Source organism: Nanorana parkeri, unplaced genomic scaffold, assembly GCF_000935625.1.
Source record: "Nanorana parkeri isolate BGI_ZX_2015 unplaced genomic scaffold, ASM93562v1 scaffold1389, whole genome shotgun sequence".
Classification (NCBI taxonomy): Eukaryota; Metazoa; Chordata; class Amphibia; order Anura; family Dicroglossidae; genus Nanorana; species Nanorana parkeri.
The window spans coordinates 67,876-83,405 of record NW_017307657.1 but is presented as its reverse complement, the minus strand read 5'-3'; the positions used below and the strand labels follow the sequence as shown (position 1 = coordinate 83,405).

The following is a 15,530-nucleotide window of genomic DNA, read 5'->3' as shown; positions in this document are numbered from 1 at the left end:
ACCCCCCCTGCCATGTTTCCCGGGCACCACTGCCCCTCCTGCAGGCCCAGGACTGGCATCACGGGTGTCGTCTGGTAGAGGGGAGAGGGACCGATGTTTGCTGGTCTTCCCGCTGAATGGAGCCGGAAGCGACTCTGATTGCATCACTTCCAGCTCTTCAGCTGTCATTCTCCAGCTAGAGAAGCCGGGGAAGAAGCTATTCAAGCCTGAGCTGCACTTCAATGGTTTCTTTATAATGGAAAGATGACACTAGGAGTCTATTAGACCTCTTTAGGGTGACATTAGAGAACCTGTTACCACTAATAAGCTATCACATAGAGGGCTTGTGAGCAGGGCCGCATTTCCCACAAGGCCCACCAAGGCCCGGCCTCGGGGCGGCAGGGAGTAGAGGGGCAGCAGGGGTGTGGAATTCCTATCTCCCGATGCCTGGGACATGCAGTTCCGGGTGCCGGGTGGGTAGTTGTTTTCTACACTTAGCCCTGCATTGGGCAAGAAGAACTAAATGTACATAGGGGAAGCTGTTGCTTGTTTTATACAAGCGATGACGTCCTTGGGGCAGCAGGGAGAGTAAATCCGGCCCTGCTTGTGAGCCAACCTGTGCAATAGCAATGCAGTAAAAAAAAAAAGTTACCGTGCACCACCAGCTCCCCCTTCTTCCGGTGACGTGCTCCGCCGGCACTCCCCTTCACCCATACACCCCCTAAAACCAACACCCCCCCTGAATTATGTGTACCACCAGCAGCCTCTCCCTACCTCAGATGGCAAAAGTCTAGGGACCACCCCTGGTCTTCAATGTCCATAAATTAATTCCCATTGACCTAGCAGAAAGTCCCTCTATGAAGTACCTGATATCACGCTGGGAGATTTCGCTGTAAGGAAGGTTGAGTTTAACTATGTGATTGCTGACCAGATCTTCCACAGATGCCTTGAAGCCGAGCGTCTGCTGAAACCCCGGAGCCACCGTGTGCACAAAGGGCCGCATGTCGCTGGCCAGCCAAAAGACCTGCAAGAGATGGACAAGGGAAGGCACGGCCATGAGACAGTTGACATGTACACGGTCCCCACTTAACTATGCAAAAGGAAAATGACACCTTAGTGACCGGATCAGCTCCCCTCAGAAGCCTTTTATCATTCATTCCTTTATTTAAATACTTTTATCTCGGCTGGAGGTCTGCTGTACAAGTCTTTGGTTGTCTCCGTCTCTTCCATGCTATATGGTGGCTTGACAGTAAGAAAAGAGACATCATTTTACTTTTTTTTCTGATGTGTTCCCTGCTGACTTATGTTTAAACTCATGTCTGCTTCTCATTGCTCCCCAAGTGACTGAAACATGATACTGTTGTAATATTCAGGGTGGATATGACCCGTAGCCAGCCGTATCAGCAAATAAACTTTTATTCTTCTCCACAAACATTCAAATAAAATGGCTTATATTCAGCAGAATGACAAAAATCAACAGGGCTTATTGTCAGCAAACACAACATTCGGCTCAGCCCCTGTATACTAAGTCCCAGCCTCAGGGTTAGAGTCCCAGCCTGCTCACCGAGAGTTCCAGTATGGACACAGGTGCCCCAGCAGTGTCTCGGTAGACTGTATCCCACAGCTTAACACACACAGCCATGTGTCCTGCTCCAAACACTCCTCACAGACACAGACTGACTGGGTTCCTGTTCCTTTTTAGCACACCCTCTGGCTGGTGGGTTAACCCTTTCATTACCAGAACCGGCTGTAGTCAGGGATGGAGGCTCTGTCCCACCCAAAAAGCTCTCTGAGCCTCCGGATTCCGAGACCCATGTATAATTAACAACTCTGGGAAGACTGCCTAGCAGTTTCGACCCGGAACCCCTCACCCTGCTTGTTGAGAACCCTGAATACAAGGTTCGTCCATCCAGGACCCATTCCTGGCGTCTTGTACACCGTCTAGATATCTGCTAATTAAACCTCCTATGCAACTTCAGAGCTGTGTCTTTTGTTGTTTTTCCAGCTTCACTCTCATTTCTGCATCTAGAAGGGCTGGCAGTCCCGCTCTGAGTTTGAATGGATAATCCAGCCAGGGTGCACTTTCGAAATGCCCTGTTTTTAGAGGAGAGGGGGTCGGGAGGGGAGCAAAAATGCACCTTGCCTGTGTAGGCAGGAAACCTAGCATCGGCTCTGCAGGGCACATGGAATAATGTGAACTAAATATCAAAATACAAGTTTTTTTTACCACCAGCCTTCCCCCACAAACACATATGCAGGTCCGTAGATACCTTCCACGAGGCTGTCTGCAGCCCAGCCGGTAAAAGCTGCCTGTACCTGTGCACTAACAGCCCATAGACCCGAATGGGATATACCCCTATAGCGAGAGCAATGTCCCATTCCAGTCTATGGAACATTAGTGCGCAGATGCAGTCACTTTAAGAAGGATAACGAACATTGATACTTTTTCTCAATACTATATGGCCAAGATTATATAGACACCTTTCTAAATGATTGAGTTCAGGGGTTTCTTTTGAAGGGTACTTTGAATGCTACAACATACAAAAACATTTTAAACACTTGAGCTCATTCAGTTTGTTGAAGGCCCTTTTCTGTTCCAGAATGACTGTGCCCCTGTGTACAAAGCCAGCTCCATAAAGACATGATTTGATGGGTTTGATGTGGAGGAACTTGACTGGCCTGACCAGAGCCCTGTCCTCCGCTCTACTGAACTCCTTTGGGATGAATTGTGATGCCAGCTGTGAGCTGGTTCTTCTCATCCAGTACTTGACCTCACTAAGGCTCTTTTGTCTGCTCAGACACAAATTGCCATAGACTAGACATGTGCAATTTGTTTCGCTCCAAATCAAAATTCGGATGAATTTTCAGAAATTCTGACACATCTGAATTTCCGAATCCCAATGCATTCAAATGTGTCCGAATCCGAATTTTCGTTTCTGAATTTCCGATCCCGTCGGAATTTCGGTCAAAAACTAAACTGAATCAGACATGTGACTTTTCAGGCCAATCATATGTGTTTTTCGGTTTAATGCATCCGAATGTGTCTGAATTTTCGTTACGGCAACATGGGAGCCATATACAGTATATTCATATAATACTAAAGCTAAGGCTCCTAGGCCCGCATGGCATTCGGGATCCGAATAGCATTTGGGAGCTCCCAATTGCCATTCGTGTATGGGAGCCTCAGCTTTAGTATTACTGTATTTTTCCGTGTATAAGACTATACTTTTTCTTAAAAATATTTACCTAAAAATGGAGGGGCGTCTTATACGCGGGGGGCCGAGAGGAGAACTGTGGTTGCGAAACTGCCGATACCTCTGCAAACTAGCCTCACAAGTGAAACTTCCGATTGCAGAGACAAGCCAACAGGTTTCCTCCAATCATGAGCCTTATGTACCCAATGTCAGCTGATGCTGCGGAGAGTGTGTAGCCAGTGCCCAGATGCAACAGGGAGCGGTAATGTCGGAGCATTCTGAGCCCATAAAATGTCAGAAAAAAAAAAAAAATACAGGTAAATACCGGTTCCAGTAAACGGATGTCTTACTCTGCAAAATTTAAACTGGATGTAATCAGTTGCGCAAAAGAGCATGGAAAATATTGACTTCTCAATTTTGGGTAAGAAAACTGGGGGGCGTCCTATACATGGGGGGCGTCTTATAGATGGAAAAATACGGTATATGTATATGGCTCCCAGATCCGAATGGCATTTGGGATACAAATTTCCAAATTGCATTCGGGAGCTCCCGAGTCTGGGAGCCATATACATGTAATACTAAAGCTGAGGCTCCCAGACCCGAATGGCATGCAGGAGCTCCCGAATGCAATTTGGAAATTTGGATCCCGAATGCCATTCGGCTCTGGGAGATTCAGCTTTAGTATCAATATCTGTATATGGTTTTCTGCGGCAGTCGTAATGAATATTCGTTTGTAAACTTATCCAAAACTAACGGAAATTCGGATTTCGTCCGAATTTGAAACCCCGAACCAAATAGAATTTCGAACCTTAATCCCGAAATAACGAAATATCTGAACCAAACCGAATTTTTCCTGCAGCTTGCATGTCTACTATAGACACACTTGAATATCTTGTAGAAATCCTTCCTAGAAAAGTGGAGCATAGTACAGCAACAAAGCAGAGGGCCGCATTAATGTCCGTGGTTTTGGAATGGGATGTCCAACAAGCTCATATATGTGTGATGGTCAGGTGATCAAAAACCTTTGTTTATATAGTGCATTTGAATACACGCCTATATACATACATATCTATACACACATCCATATTTATACAATATAGTATAAAAACATCATGACTATTTTTATCTATTTCCATTAATGACATTTCTTACCAGTTTGGGATCAATGGAAGTTTCATTGAGAATTACATCGAGCGTTCGATTGATCCAGGAATCCCTGTAGGGGTGTTCCTTCGGGGGCCGATACAGGTCAAAGATCACCGTCTTATTGGCACGATCCGCAAGCTTCAGGTAGTCACTCAGCTTAAAAATGGACTGATTCATGGCGGTCTGCCGATCTTCCTCAGACAGGGAATCCATGGAGGAAAATGGTGGGTTCTGGAGAACACAGAAACAATTCATTTAATACTTTAAGAGGTCGCTAAACCCCAAACAGAACCCATACTGAAAAAGGTACTACTAACAATCAGAGCTAAAGTATGTATGTTCCCCACTGCACCAAAACCGTGCAAGCGCACAATCAGGCCTCACTGTCCAAATGGAAAAAAAAGACTGAATGGAAGGCCAAAGTTCACGTTTAGGGTCTGAAAGGAGGTCAACCTGATGACAGAATCTCTTTAACTCCTTCAACCCCAGTACTATTAGCCATTTGCTTGCATTGTGCTGAACATTTTGGCACGCTATGCTAACAGACTTGCCTGACCCCCAAAAATAATCCGCTTAGCCAGCATAACTTCTACGCCCACTGAGGACCTGTCCTACTATAAAACAGGTTAGAGGTCACAGTACCTGTTTGAACCATTTCCCAGCATTGAGAGTCTCCAGCAGATCCCAGGGAAACATGGCAGCGTTGGCGTTAGTCAGGTTTGGATAGACCTCCCGAATGTTTGTTGTCCTCTTCAAAGTGCTGTCATGCATGAGGAACGGAACCCCGTCATAGCTGAAAGAGCAAAAAGGCCACATGTCTGTTCACTGATATTGAGGGAATAGAGGACTTTGGAAGTTGTACATATCCATTAGATGACTTTAGAATTGCCAACGAGGGACTCTGCCACCATACAAAGCACAGAGCTGCAGAATGGGTGCTTCAAACGATGACCATACACTATAATGGGGTGGGTAACATCGGCCCCCCAGCTGATGTGGAACTACAAATCACATGAGACATTGCAAGACTCTGACAGCCACAGACATGACTCCCAAAAGCAGATCATGATGGCATTTGTAGTTTCACTGCAGCTGTGGAGTACTGAGGTGGCCTACTCCTGCACTACCTTCTGCTTGTAGGATCTCCTTATGATCTACCAACTATGTAGATCAAGGGCCCGCCTCCCTGGATGCAGATTGAATGGATTGTTTAGGTTTGTGCTAATCATTTTGCATGCACTATAGACCCCCAGATCAGCCACAATGCATGCACTTCAGACATAAGATCAGCCCCAATGCATTGACTTCAGATCTCAGGTCAGACCCAACGCATGCTCTTCAGACCTCAGATCTACCCAAATGCATGCAGGTTAGCAAGGACCTCCCAAGGTGTGGTGTCCACCGGGTGACATCCCACCGTGACGTCATCGTGCATACACTGTTATCTCCCGGAGGCCATCTTGGTGATGGACACTGGCAGAGAGAGGGGGGACATTCACCTGGCAGGATAAGGTATGCCCTGCCGGGTCTCCTCCTCTCTCGCCCATGAACGAGTGCTCAACTTTTCAGAGGGTGACACCCCCAATGGTGGTGTGGGCTTCACCCCCTTCTAGTGATGCCACTGCATGTTAGACCTCAGATCAACCCCAGTGCAAACATGTCAGATCTCATATCAGCCCTAATGCTTGCTCTTCAGACCAAAGATCAGCTCTAATGTATAAACTTTGGTCCTAAAAACAATGCATGCTCTTCAGACCTCAGATCAGCCCAAAAGCATAAACGTCAAACCTCAGATCAGCCCCAAACCCTGCACCTTTAGGAATGCAGGGTACAGATAAGGTGTGCAGATGGGCTTCTTCGGCACAGCACTATGACTTCCTTAGCCACCAGCAGGCTTTCAGTCATGTCAGGGAGATAAGTGGGCCAGGCTTTGTAATTAAAGGAGAACCATGAGGTGAGTGCTTTTCACTCACCTCATAGTTCTAGCCGACCTGTGACAATGAGACTGTCACAGGTCGGCTCAGTAGATCGGGAGGTGAGCGAGCACATACCGGCGTTCGCTCACCTCTCGATCCTGTCACGGCTCTCTGCCGTGACAGGGGAGGGGCTGGATTCCCCCCTCCCCGATCCGCCCGCTCTGACAGGGGAGGGGGCGGGTACAGCTGGCTCTGCCTCTAGAAAGGCAGAGCCAGCTGTCAGTCAGGCAGCTGAGCAGATCCAGACATAATTGTCGGGATCCGCTTCAGCTGCGGCGTCTTAGTATACGGCGAGCAGCCTAGGGTGACGGGAGGACACAAACTAGCGTAAGGACACAAACTACCCTAAGGAGAACTATGGGGAAAAGCCTTAACCCCATGGTTCTCCTTTAAAAGTCTAGTGAGCTGTCAGTCACAGCAGGTGTTAGCACACATGGAATCACATGCCTGTTTGGGGTTGCCAACACCTAGAATAGTTTTTGGCCAACCTTACTTTGGTGGTTAGTTAAAAAAAATGAAGTTAGAAGATCAATTCCCCATTATTCACTGTTCATGGAACCCCCTACAACCTCAGGAAGAACCCTGGTTGACAAAGGCTGTTACAATCCTTATTCAAAACTTTGGGCCGGGGTTGCACGTTATTTAGATCGCCTGCTTGACCGATGCTTACACCGGCCAGGGTGCTTCCTTGTGGGACGGGGGAGTTTGGCTGACAGTATTTCGGTATCAGATGATCACTTTATTGAATCCATTTTTTTCACACGCAGCTCCTAATCACGCACCACAAGATGACAATTGCCCTGGCCTCCTTCCCATCAGCTCATTCAGCGCCCAGATAAACTCAACACCGCACGAGATCTGAGGAGCAACAAAGCAGGTTTCTGAAATGTTTATCTCCCCGAGAATCTGACACATCAATCTCCTTCAATCTCACGTCCTTTGTTGCAGAATCTTTGCCGTTGCCATGGAAACCTCTTTTAGAGATCAGCAGAATGGGCCAGAGCCATCGGGGGCGAGCAGAGAAAAGAGCTTACCTGATTGTAACGTCCGACTCCAGGCCGTCTCCTTCGTGCTCGATAGTTCTTTCAAACGACATCCTGGTGTTTTCCGGCGCCAGCTGTTTGGAAATGAGAGCAGAGGCATCATTACATGGAGGAAAGATCTTAGAATTTGAACATCTCGGAGGGATGAGGAGAATTTGGCTGGCTTAGGGCTAAGCTACAAGGGCCCATTTTAATCTCTTGCTATGAAATGATTTAACCATTGGCTGGCTGCCACCTATTTACTGATGAGGATGCTGACGCCCCAAAAGATCAGGAGACTGTGGTGTCCAGAGGCGTCAGTAGTCATATACATCTGGAGAACGTTTAATTCATTAAAAGGTTTTTATTGGTGACAGCAGCAAGTAAAAACATCTCAGCGCATTTTCCAGGTCTATTACCTACCAGCCAGATGCTGCTTCTTAAAGCTGTCTTGTACGCCATCATGAAAAAGTGCCCAGAGGTTACCATGAAGATATTTCTACACCCTTCATGGCGACCTCTGGCCACTTCTTCATGATGGTGTCCAAGACAACTCTAAGTAGCTGCATCCGGCTGGTGGATAATAGACCTGGAAAATGTATTGAAGATGTTTTTACTTGCTGTTGTGACCAATACAAATCCTCGTATGAATTCACTGTTCTATGGGAGCCTCTGCAACCTACAGTATCCTCATCTTTTGGGGCCACAACATCCTTATCAGTGTTTAAAGCAGGATCTTTAAAGCCATAGACATAGGATCATCCGGACCACCCCACCAAGCATTGAGTGTGACCATTCTGCAAGGAGACAGAAAATATTCTCCACATGCTCGCTCTTTCACCAGAAATTCAATTTTCTCCAAACGTAGATGTCTCTACAAAGGCCTTTCCACACCACAGTATCCTTATTTTTTGGAGGCCTCAGCATCCTCATTAATGTTTAAAGTGGATCTTCAAAGCCCTAGCCATAGGATCATCCAGACCACCCCACTAATCATTTCGAGCTCACTGAGAATATTTTCTGTCTCTTTCACCAGAAATGAAATGTTCTCTAGACGTAGATGTCTCTACAGAGACCTCTCCACACCAGTGTCCTTATTTTTTGGAGGCCTCAGCATCCTCATCAGTGTTTAAGCCTAAGCTATAGGATCATCCACCCCCACTAATCATTTCAAGGCAAATGAGAATATATTCTATCTCTTTCACCAGAAATTAAACATTCTCCAAATGTAGATCTCTCTACAGAGGACATTCCATACTACAATATCCTTATCTTTTGTGGCCTCAGTATGCTCATCATGAAGCGGGATCTTCAAAGTTCTACCCATAGGATCATCCAGACCACCCCACCAAGAATTGAGCGTAACCATTCTGCTCGGAGACAGAAAATACTCTCCATAGGCTCTTTCATCAGGTTCTCTGACCTTATGTAAGTGCCAATAGAATATTAGAGTGCCATCATTACAATTTTCCTTGCCCAAACCTTGCTCACTGCTGACCATACTACACCATAAGGCTCTCCTGCGTGGTTTTTGGTCTCTTTTTACCCTCCACACGATTGGAGTTCTTCTTTACCTTCCGCTATCATCATGCTACTAAAATCACTAGAGATTCATTACTAAGCATAGCAACTGATCACTAGACAGGTGGAACGAATGACTCCCTATAGACTCAAGTCTACACATAGCTACACCACTGGAGGAAAATCAGCACTGAGCACCAACTGTTATCAACACTCACTACTGATCCCCAACATTTAAGTGGACACACCTTTGACCACCAACATTTAAAGGAGCACTCACAACAAACCCCAGCCATAAGGAGCCACTAACTCCTGACCACTGAAACCTATAAGCTGTTCTGTACATGGCATAGTTCTAACCCCTGCACTGGACTCTCTGACTGTATTCGCTATGTCCTAAACTAAGCAATTTTTAAAACATAATTCCTACAATCAGTATTAAATGTGTGTTAAGTGCATAATACAAACACATTGCACCGTGATAATGGGAGAAGGGTATGGAGGATACACAGAAATCAACAATACTGCAATATAGATTTTTTTAAACTTACCATTGGTGACCCCCTGTGCCCAATCAGCAGAGGTTTAGCCCCCAGTGTCCCCTCCTCTCTGATGCAGGGGGAGTACATTCCAAGTGGAATAAAATACAGAAACAGTAGCACAGCGAAATATGGACCTGTTATTATCAGCTGGGAGCCTGAAAACAAACACATAGGACTTGATTTAAAGGGGTGCAGGGGTATGGGCACTGCTGGGGTATATTGTGACCAACATAAATCTGTAATAAATAAACATCACTGTGCTGGTGAGGATTACTTGGTGCAATTTGGATGGCACCAACCATCTTGCCACTCCAGCACCCCATATGATTGGTATTTGGTGTACTACTGGTATACAATTCTTGAGAATCTCTCCAACAGTGACGCAGACAAAGGGAAGTGAAACCTCCCCAATGGGATCATGGAAAGTTAAGATTTAAACTTTATTCACTCTATCCAAAGCAACAAAAAAAAATTGTCTCTAGTCAAGCTGGCTATACAAATTTGTTATTCCTTTTGATTTCCCCACCAATGCTAAATGGAATCTCCCCTGCCAGCTATTGTAGCCAGACAGCCAACTCCCGCGGATATCACAATACCTGAACAGTGACTACGTCTGATGGATAATTTTCCATCCTGCCCCTTTGACCATAGTCAATTGAAAGACCAAAAGAAAGGCAAGCTGGGTGGTGCTGGCCAGGCCATTCATGTGAAATGAATTTTGGCTGATTCAGCAAAAAAAGGCCACAATTTGATCAATGTATGGCCAGCTTTACCATTAGAACCCTATTGGTATAGTTTTGAATAGCCACTGATTATATATCCCGGGGATTGTTCTTTAAAATACAGCAGAATAGCTCGGCGGCATTCGGCTATTCACTCATTGCTGTTCGGCCCCTATGTGAATAGGGGCAAACGGCAGCCAGTGAGCTACCGGAGCTTCAGCTCAGCTGATCCAGATGTCCTTCTGCACTGTGGCTCAGCCGAACATGCAGAGCACGCTCGGCTGACCGAAGTGCAGCCGATGTACGGCTGAAATCAGCCGTACTGAGCCGTAGTGAATAGTCGTACGTCATTCGGCTCACTTCGCTTCAGCTGGGTTATTCAATCAGCTGCCTTCGGCAGCTTTGTGAATAACCCCCTAAGTAAAGACAGTGAGTGCAGGATGTCATGGCTCCACCCCCTGAGCACCGTGCCCTGCACTTATGGTGCTTTGATGCAAAGATTGGCACTAATGTCACTTCAGTACTGCTCTCTGCATCATCCAGGCCTGCCCACAGATGGGAGATGATCAAAAAGGATAAGGACCCAGCACGTCACATGACCAGCTACAAGACATAAAAAAGGTAAGGCCTCATGCATATGTCCTATTGCATGCCCGGCCAGTCACCGGTCCCTAGTTGTCATCAATCATTGAATGTATGATGTACAGAATCCACTGTCCTGACATTACATTGTGTACATTGTCTATGGATGACTCATGAGGATGAACGCATTTTAAAAGATCGCTTCAAGGCTTAACACAGCATTGGTCTATGATCAGCAATTTTTTATTTGTAGCAGCAACACAAAGGTGACATATTTCATCCTAAACGTCACTGGTTTGGAGCCTCGAGGACAACTGACGAATATTTGAATATCATTGTCATTCCGCAAAGAAAATACAAAAATTACAGAACTGGCCTGAAGGTTTCAGAAAAATATTTGTCACCAGATATCCTGTAATACAAAAGCTCCTTGGTTACGCTTCAGGCAAGGATGAATATTTAGCATTTATTGTGAATCTATGGGCTCAGTCAAAAGGTAATGGTGCAACGTTTGCACCAATTCAGTTCCCGAGACCTAGTTAAACCATGCTTTAGGCCCACTCAGTGGGGGCCCACCCAAAGCTTGCCTCTAAATATGCAAGAACCCCCCACTCGGGCCCCATGATCACTGCAATACATGCCTTACTGAGTTACTGAGTATGGGCAGTAGCTCAACTAAGGGTAGCACTGTGATCCCGGGGCACAGCAACATCAGGACTGAGGTCCATGATGAGGGACTGTCCAGCCAAATCCAGAACACTTGACATCTACACATTTGTGGAATTCAGAGTTTAGTTATATGAGTGATTACTAGGGAGGAGCTCAGGTTCGGCTCAAACAGGGAACCTGATCACGGAAGTTACATGGGGCTCCTGCTCAGTCAGCTGTGGGTCAGAGCATTTCCCACCCTGCATCCAGCCATAAACAAAGGGCCGGGATGCATGTGCTGACATCATCGACCTTATACTTACTACAGACTGTGGTCTAATTAGAACAGGAATTGTATGGGCCACTATGAGTTTAATTTAATTTCTAACCTCTGATGTTAAAACCAGTTTCTCCTCAAACCTTTGATCAAGGGTACGTGGACATTTGGAAAGGACTCTGATTTTGGCTGATGTGGCACGTGTACATGGACTTCTCATCTCCTAGTCAGTTAGTCCAATAACACACTTAGGGGTGTATTCATGAACAGTTTGCAGAGCCATTCATCCTGCAAAACTGAATGTACACTTGTTCTGTGTGATTGGGCGGTAAGAACAAATGTTATTGGTATATTTTATTTCCAGGTGGAAGGTCATTCATTCATTCATAAGATTGGAGTGAATCAGGAAAATACAGGAAAAACAACAATGACGGAATATGATAACCAGCAGCTTAATCTGCGCTGTTTAGCATGGATGGCGTAATCAAACATAATTACACTTTCCTGCACTCACAGGATGTCCTCAGTCTTTGGGGTTGCATTGCACTGGTGTCGATCAATCAGGAAGACTAAGGACATCTAGCGGCAATAAAGAATTACTGCAGAAGACTGTGCCGGAGGTAAGTTGAGTACTGCAGCTGATTTTTTCATTTTAAACACTGGTTATGGCTCTTTTAAAAAAATTAATACTGCAGTTGGGCTTCATGTTTTCATAATAATAATCTCCTTACTTCTTTTAGCCATCCGGACAAAATAAAGGGCCGCCGGCCAGGCCAGAAGGGTCATGGCTGCCAGGGAACCAATGTGCAAGTACGGAGCCGTCACCTACAAAGTAAGGAAACGCAGAGGTAGTATAAAATACAAGAGCATAGAAGAAGAATGATCTACATTAGACGTCAGCTTTCAGGGTTTGCTGTAGTCAGTGGTGAAAGATGATTTCTGATTGGTTGAAGTGAAGAGAGGCTAGTGGCGGGAGGATTGAACCGTAATGGTTAGTTAAGCCAAAAGTTTTATTTTAGTTCCATCAACCACATGATATCCCAGCCATAATTCTCGACTCTGATCCCGTCCTCCAGGAAGTTTCAGGTGTTCCTGCCCACTTTTGTTTGTCTCGGCTCCTCCCATTAATTCTTTATAGTATGAAAATCAGAAAAATTCAACAGGGATAGGGTAAGCCCCTCATAATGGGCACAGCATGTGCACAGACCCGGGAACTCAGCACAGTGATGGTGGGAACCCTTCATAATAGGGCACAGCAGGTGCACAGACCCGCGGACTCCGGTCATGTGATGGGGGGAACCCTTCATAATAGGGCACAGTAGGTGCACAGACCCACAAACTCAGCTCAGGGATGGTGGGAGCCCCTCATAATGGGCCCAGCAGGTTTGCAAACCCGGGAACTCAGCTCAGGGATGGTGGGAGCCCCTCATAATGGGCACAGCAGGTGTGCAGACCCAGGAACCCAGCACCGAGTTCTCACCAATAGAGCCTCTGGGGAATAAAAATAAACTGTCGGGGGAGTTTAACTCTACAGCATCCATTATACACTTCATTATCAGTCTAAGGTGGACTGATCCTTTAAGGCTCAGCCACATACATCTACCATGCAGACTGTCACATTGTCTCTTTCACAATCAAACAACTAAAATCCTCCATGAAGAATGCAGGAAAGAAAACGTCAAAAATGGGAACTGTCAGAAAGTGAAATGCAGTTTGTACCTGGAAGGAAAGGCGAACAGCAGACCATTCTTCACCCCATAAATTAGACAGGGCAGCGAGAGCAGCAATAAAAAACACAAGAGCGACCAGCGTCCCGGCCTGCCGGAGATATGAGTGGTCAGTAGGACAACAAACCAATTTTATCTAGGTGAGCAATGAAGCAGCAAAGAGTTCTAATATAACTGATTTATAGTGAACACACGGCCTAAAACATGTCATTTGTTTATACTAAAATACATATTTTCAGTCTTTGTTGCATCTCAGTGCTGCTGATCTCCTGCAGCCTTTTTGCAGTAACTTCCTGTCTACATGCACTCCAGAGATGATTGCATGGCATGCTGCAGGGAGGCTTTTCTGATGGTGATAACAGTAGACATTGCCTGTGCTATGTGTGTTTAAATGGCTAGTTGCAGCCTTCAATGGAAGCCTAGGTGACAACGCAGGAGAGTAACTGGGAGATGGAGAGGATGTTGTCATCCCATAACAGAAAGTGATGAGTAAGTATTTTCATGGCAGGATTATCAGGTATTAAAGTACATCTAAAGGCTCATCTGCTAAAGTCTGAACAACTCCCAAAATCCAGGTACTATGTGATACACAATTATCATGAGATTAAAAAAACATCTGTCGTCCACGAATGAGCAAAATTCTCCCTAATTTGTGTCTCACATGCTTCCCCTCCAGACACTGCAGCTTTCAGTGGGCGTTTTCCACGGGCTGCCAATCTAGAAAGCAGTGGGCGGGACTAGGTGTGATTAACAAGCTACAGGCTTTTGAATCAGCAGTGACAATGCTGATAGCAACGTCTCCTGCAACATTTTCTCATCCCTCTGTGGAGCTTGCAACCTACAGGAGGGTGACAACGCTGCTCTGAATTCAGCAGCACTGCAGCATCGTTGCCTCCCCATCACAGGAAGCTGCATTAGGTGGACTTATCTGGCAGGATCAACGGGTATTTGTACGAATTTGCAAGGGGTCTAAGTGAAAAAACTGTAAGTACTGATGCCCTTACAATGAAGTGCTGCAGCATATACATCTTTTTAATGAGAGGCCATGGTTCTACTTTAAAAGGAGAACTATGGGGTAAGTGCTTTTCCCCATAGTTCTCCTATGGGTCACGGGAGGACACAAACTAGCATCCTCCTGTCACCCAAAGCTCAGTATACCGCGAGTATACTGAGACCGCCGCAGCCGGGAAGGATCACGACATTACTGCCTATCTAGAGGCAGAGTCAGCTGTACCCGCCCCCTCCCCCGTCCGTTCCGCCAGTCAGTGCTGGAGGAGCGGGGAGGGGGGAATTCCTGCAGGGAGCCGTGAGTGACAGTCACGGCTCTCTGCAGGCACAGTATCGAGAAGTGAGCGAACGACGCTATGTGTTCGCTCCCTTGCCGATCAATTGAGCCGACCTGTGAAAGTTTCATTGTCACACGTCGGCTCGAACTATGAGGAGGAGTGATTTTCACTCACCTCATAGTTCTCCTTTAATCCCAACTTTCACTTTAAATCAGCTAAATCCAGGTTCATAAAAACAAAGGGTGTAAAGTCTCACGGTTCATTTTCTTTAGAAAGCAGCCACAGCCTGAGAAAAAAAGCCCGTCCCTTGCCAGCATGCTGCAGAGAAGGACACTTGCACTCTATGGGGAAGCAGTGGTCTCTCTGAAGAAACCCAACATGCCCCCTGCTGAATCTGGCCTATAGCTCTCCAATTAGAAAAGCTTATGTTCCCTATAGACTGGGTAGATTTGGCTCTGATGTGGGTATGTCAGACCTGTGCAGAGAGACCACTGCTTCCATGCAGTGTGCATTCTTTTTGATGTATTATAAGGATGAATGCACTAAATTGTTAGGGGAATAAGAATTCAACTTGAAGATTCAACACGGTCGGTCATTTCTAACACCATTTCTATTTACATATGTATGACATATCTTTTAACAAGTCTTACCTTGTGACTCCAGTGTAGATAGAGCTCCTGACCTTCTGACAACAAACATACCGCTAAAACCTAAAATAAAAGAAAATATACTGTACAAAAATCGTTCTTCTGTCATTCATTCTCCAATAATATCAATATATGATTAATTTATAGGATAACATATTGGAAAGAGGTCAAAAGAGAGCATTTAATCACATCAGTCCCCGCCCCCGAGGATCTCACAATCTACTGTCCTTGTAGATACACTGGAGACAAAAGCCATATAAC

The 15,530-nt window shown here is 45.8% G+C and overlaps 1 protein-coding gene across 1 annotated transcript in view; it reads right to left on the bottom strand.

Moving 5' to 3' along the window:
* Positions 1-15,530, bottom strand: part of GDPD4 (glycerophosphodiester phosphodiesterase domain containing 4) — a 64,625-nt gene that overhangs the window by 16,603 nt on the left and 32,492 nt on the right. The window contains exons 5-12 of the mRNA XM_018569756.1: positions 15,273-15,332; positions 13,329-13,427; positions 12,341-12,434; positions 9,390-9,535; positions 7,330-7,412; positions 4,962-5,112; positions 4,326-4,550; positions 846-1,003 (exon numbers count right to left, since the gene is read on the bottom strand). Of these exons, the coding sequence (XP_018425258.1) occupies positions 846-1,003; positions 4,326-4,550; positions 4,962-5,112; positions 7,330-7,412; positions 9,390-9,535; positions 12,341-12,434; positions 13,329-13,427; positions 15,273-15,332 (1,016 nt within the window). The remainder of the gene's footprint in view (positions 1-845; positions 1,004-4,325; positions 4,551-4,961; positions 5,113-7,329; positions 7,413-9,389; positions 9,536-12,340; positions 12,435-13,328; positions 13,428-15,272; positions 15,333-15,530) is intronic.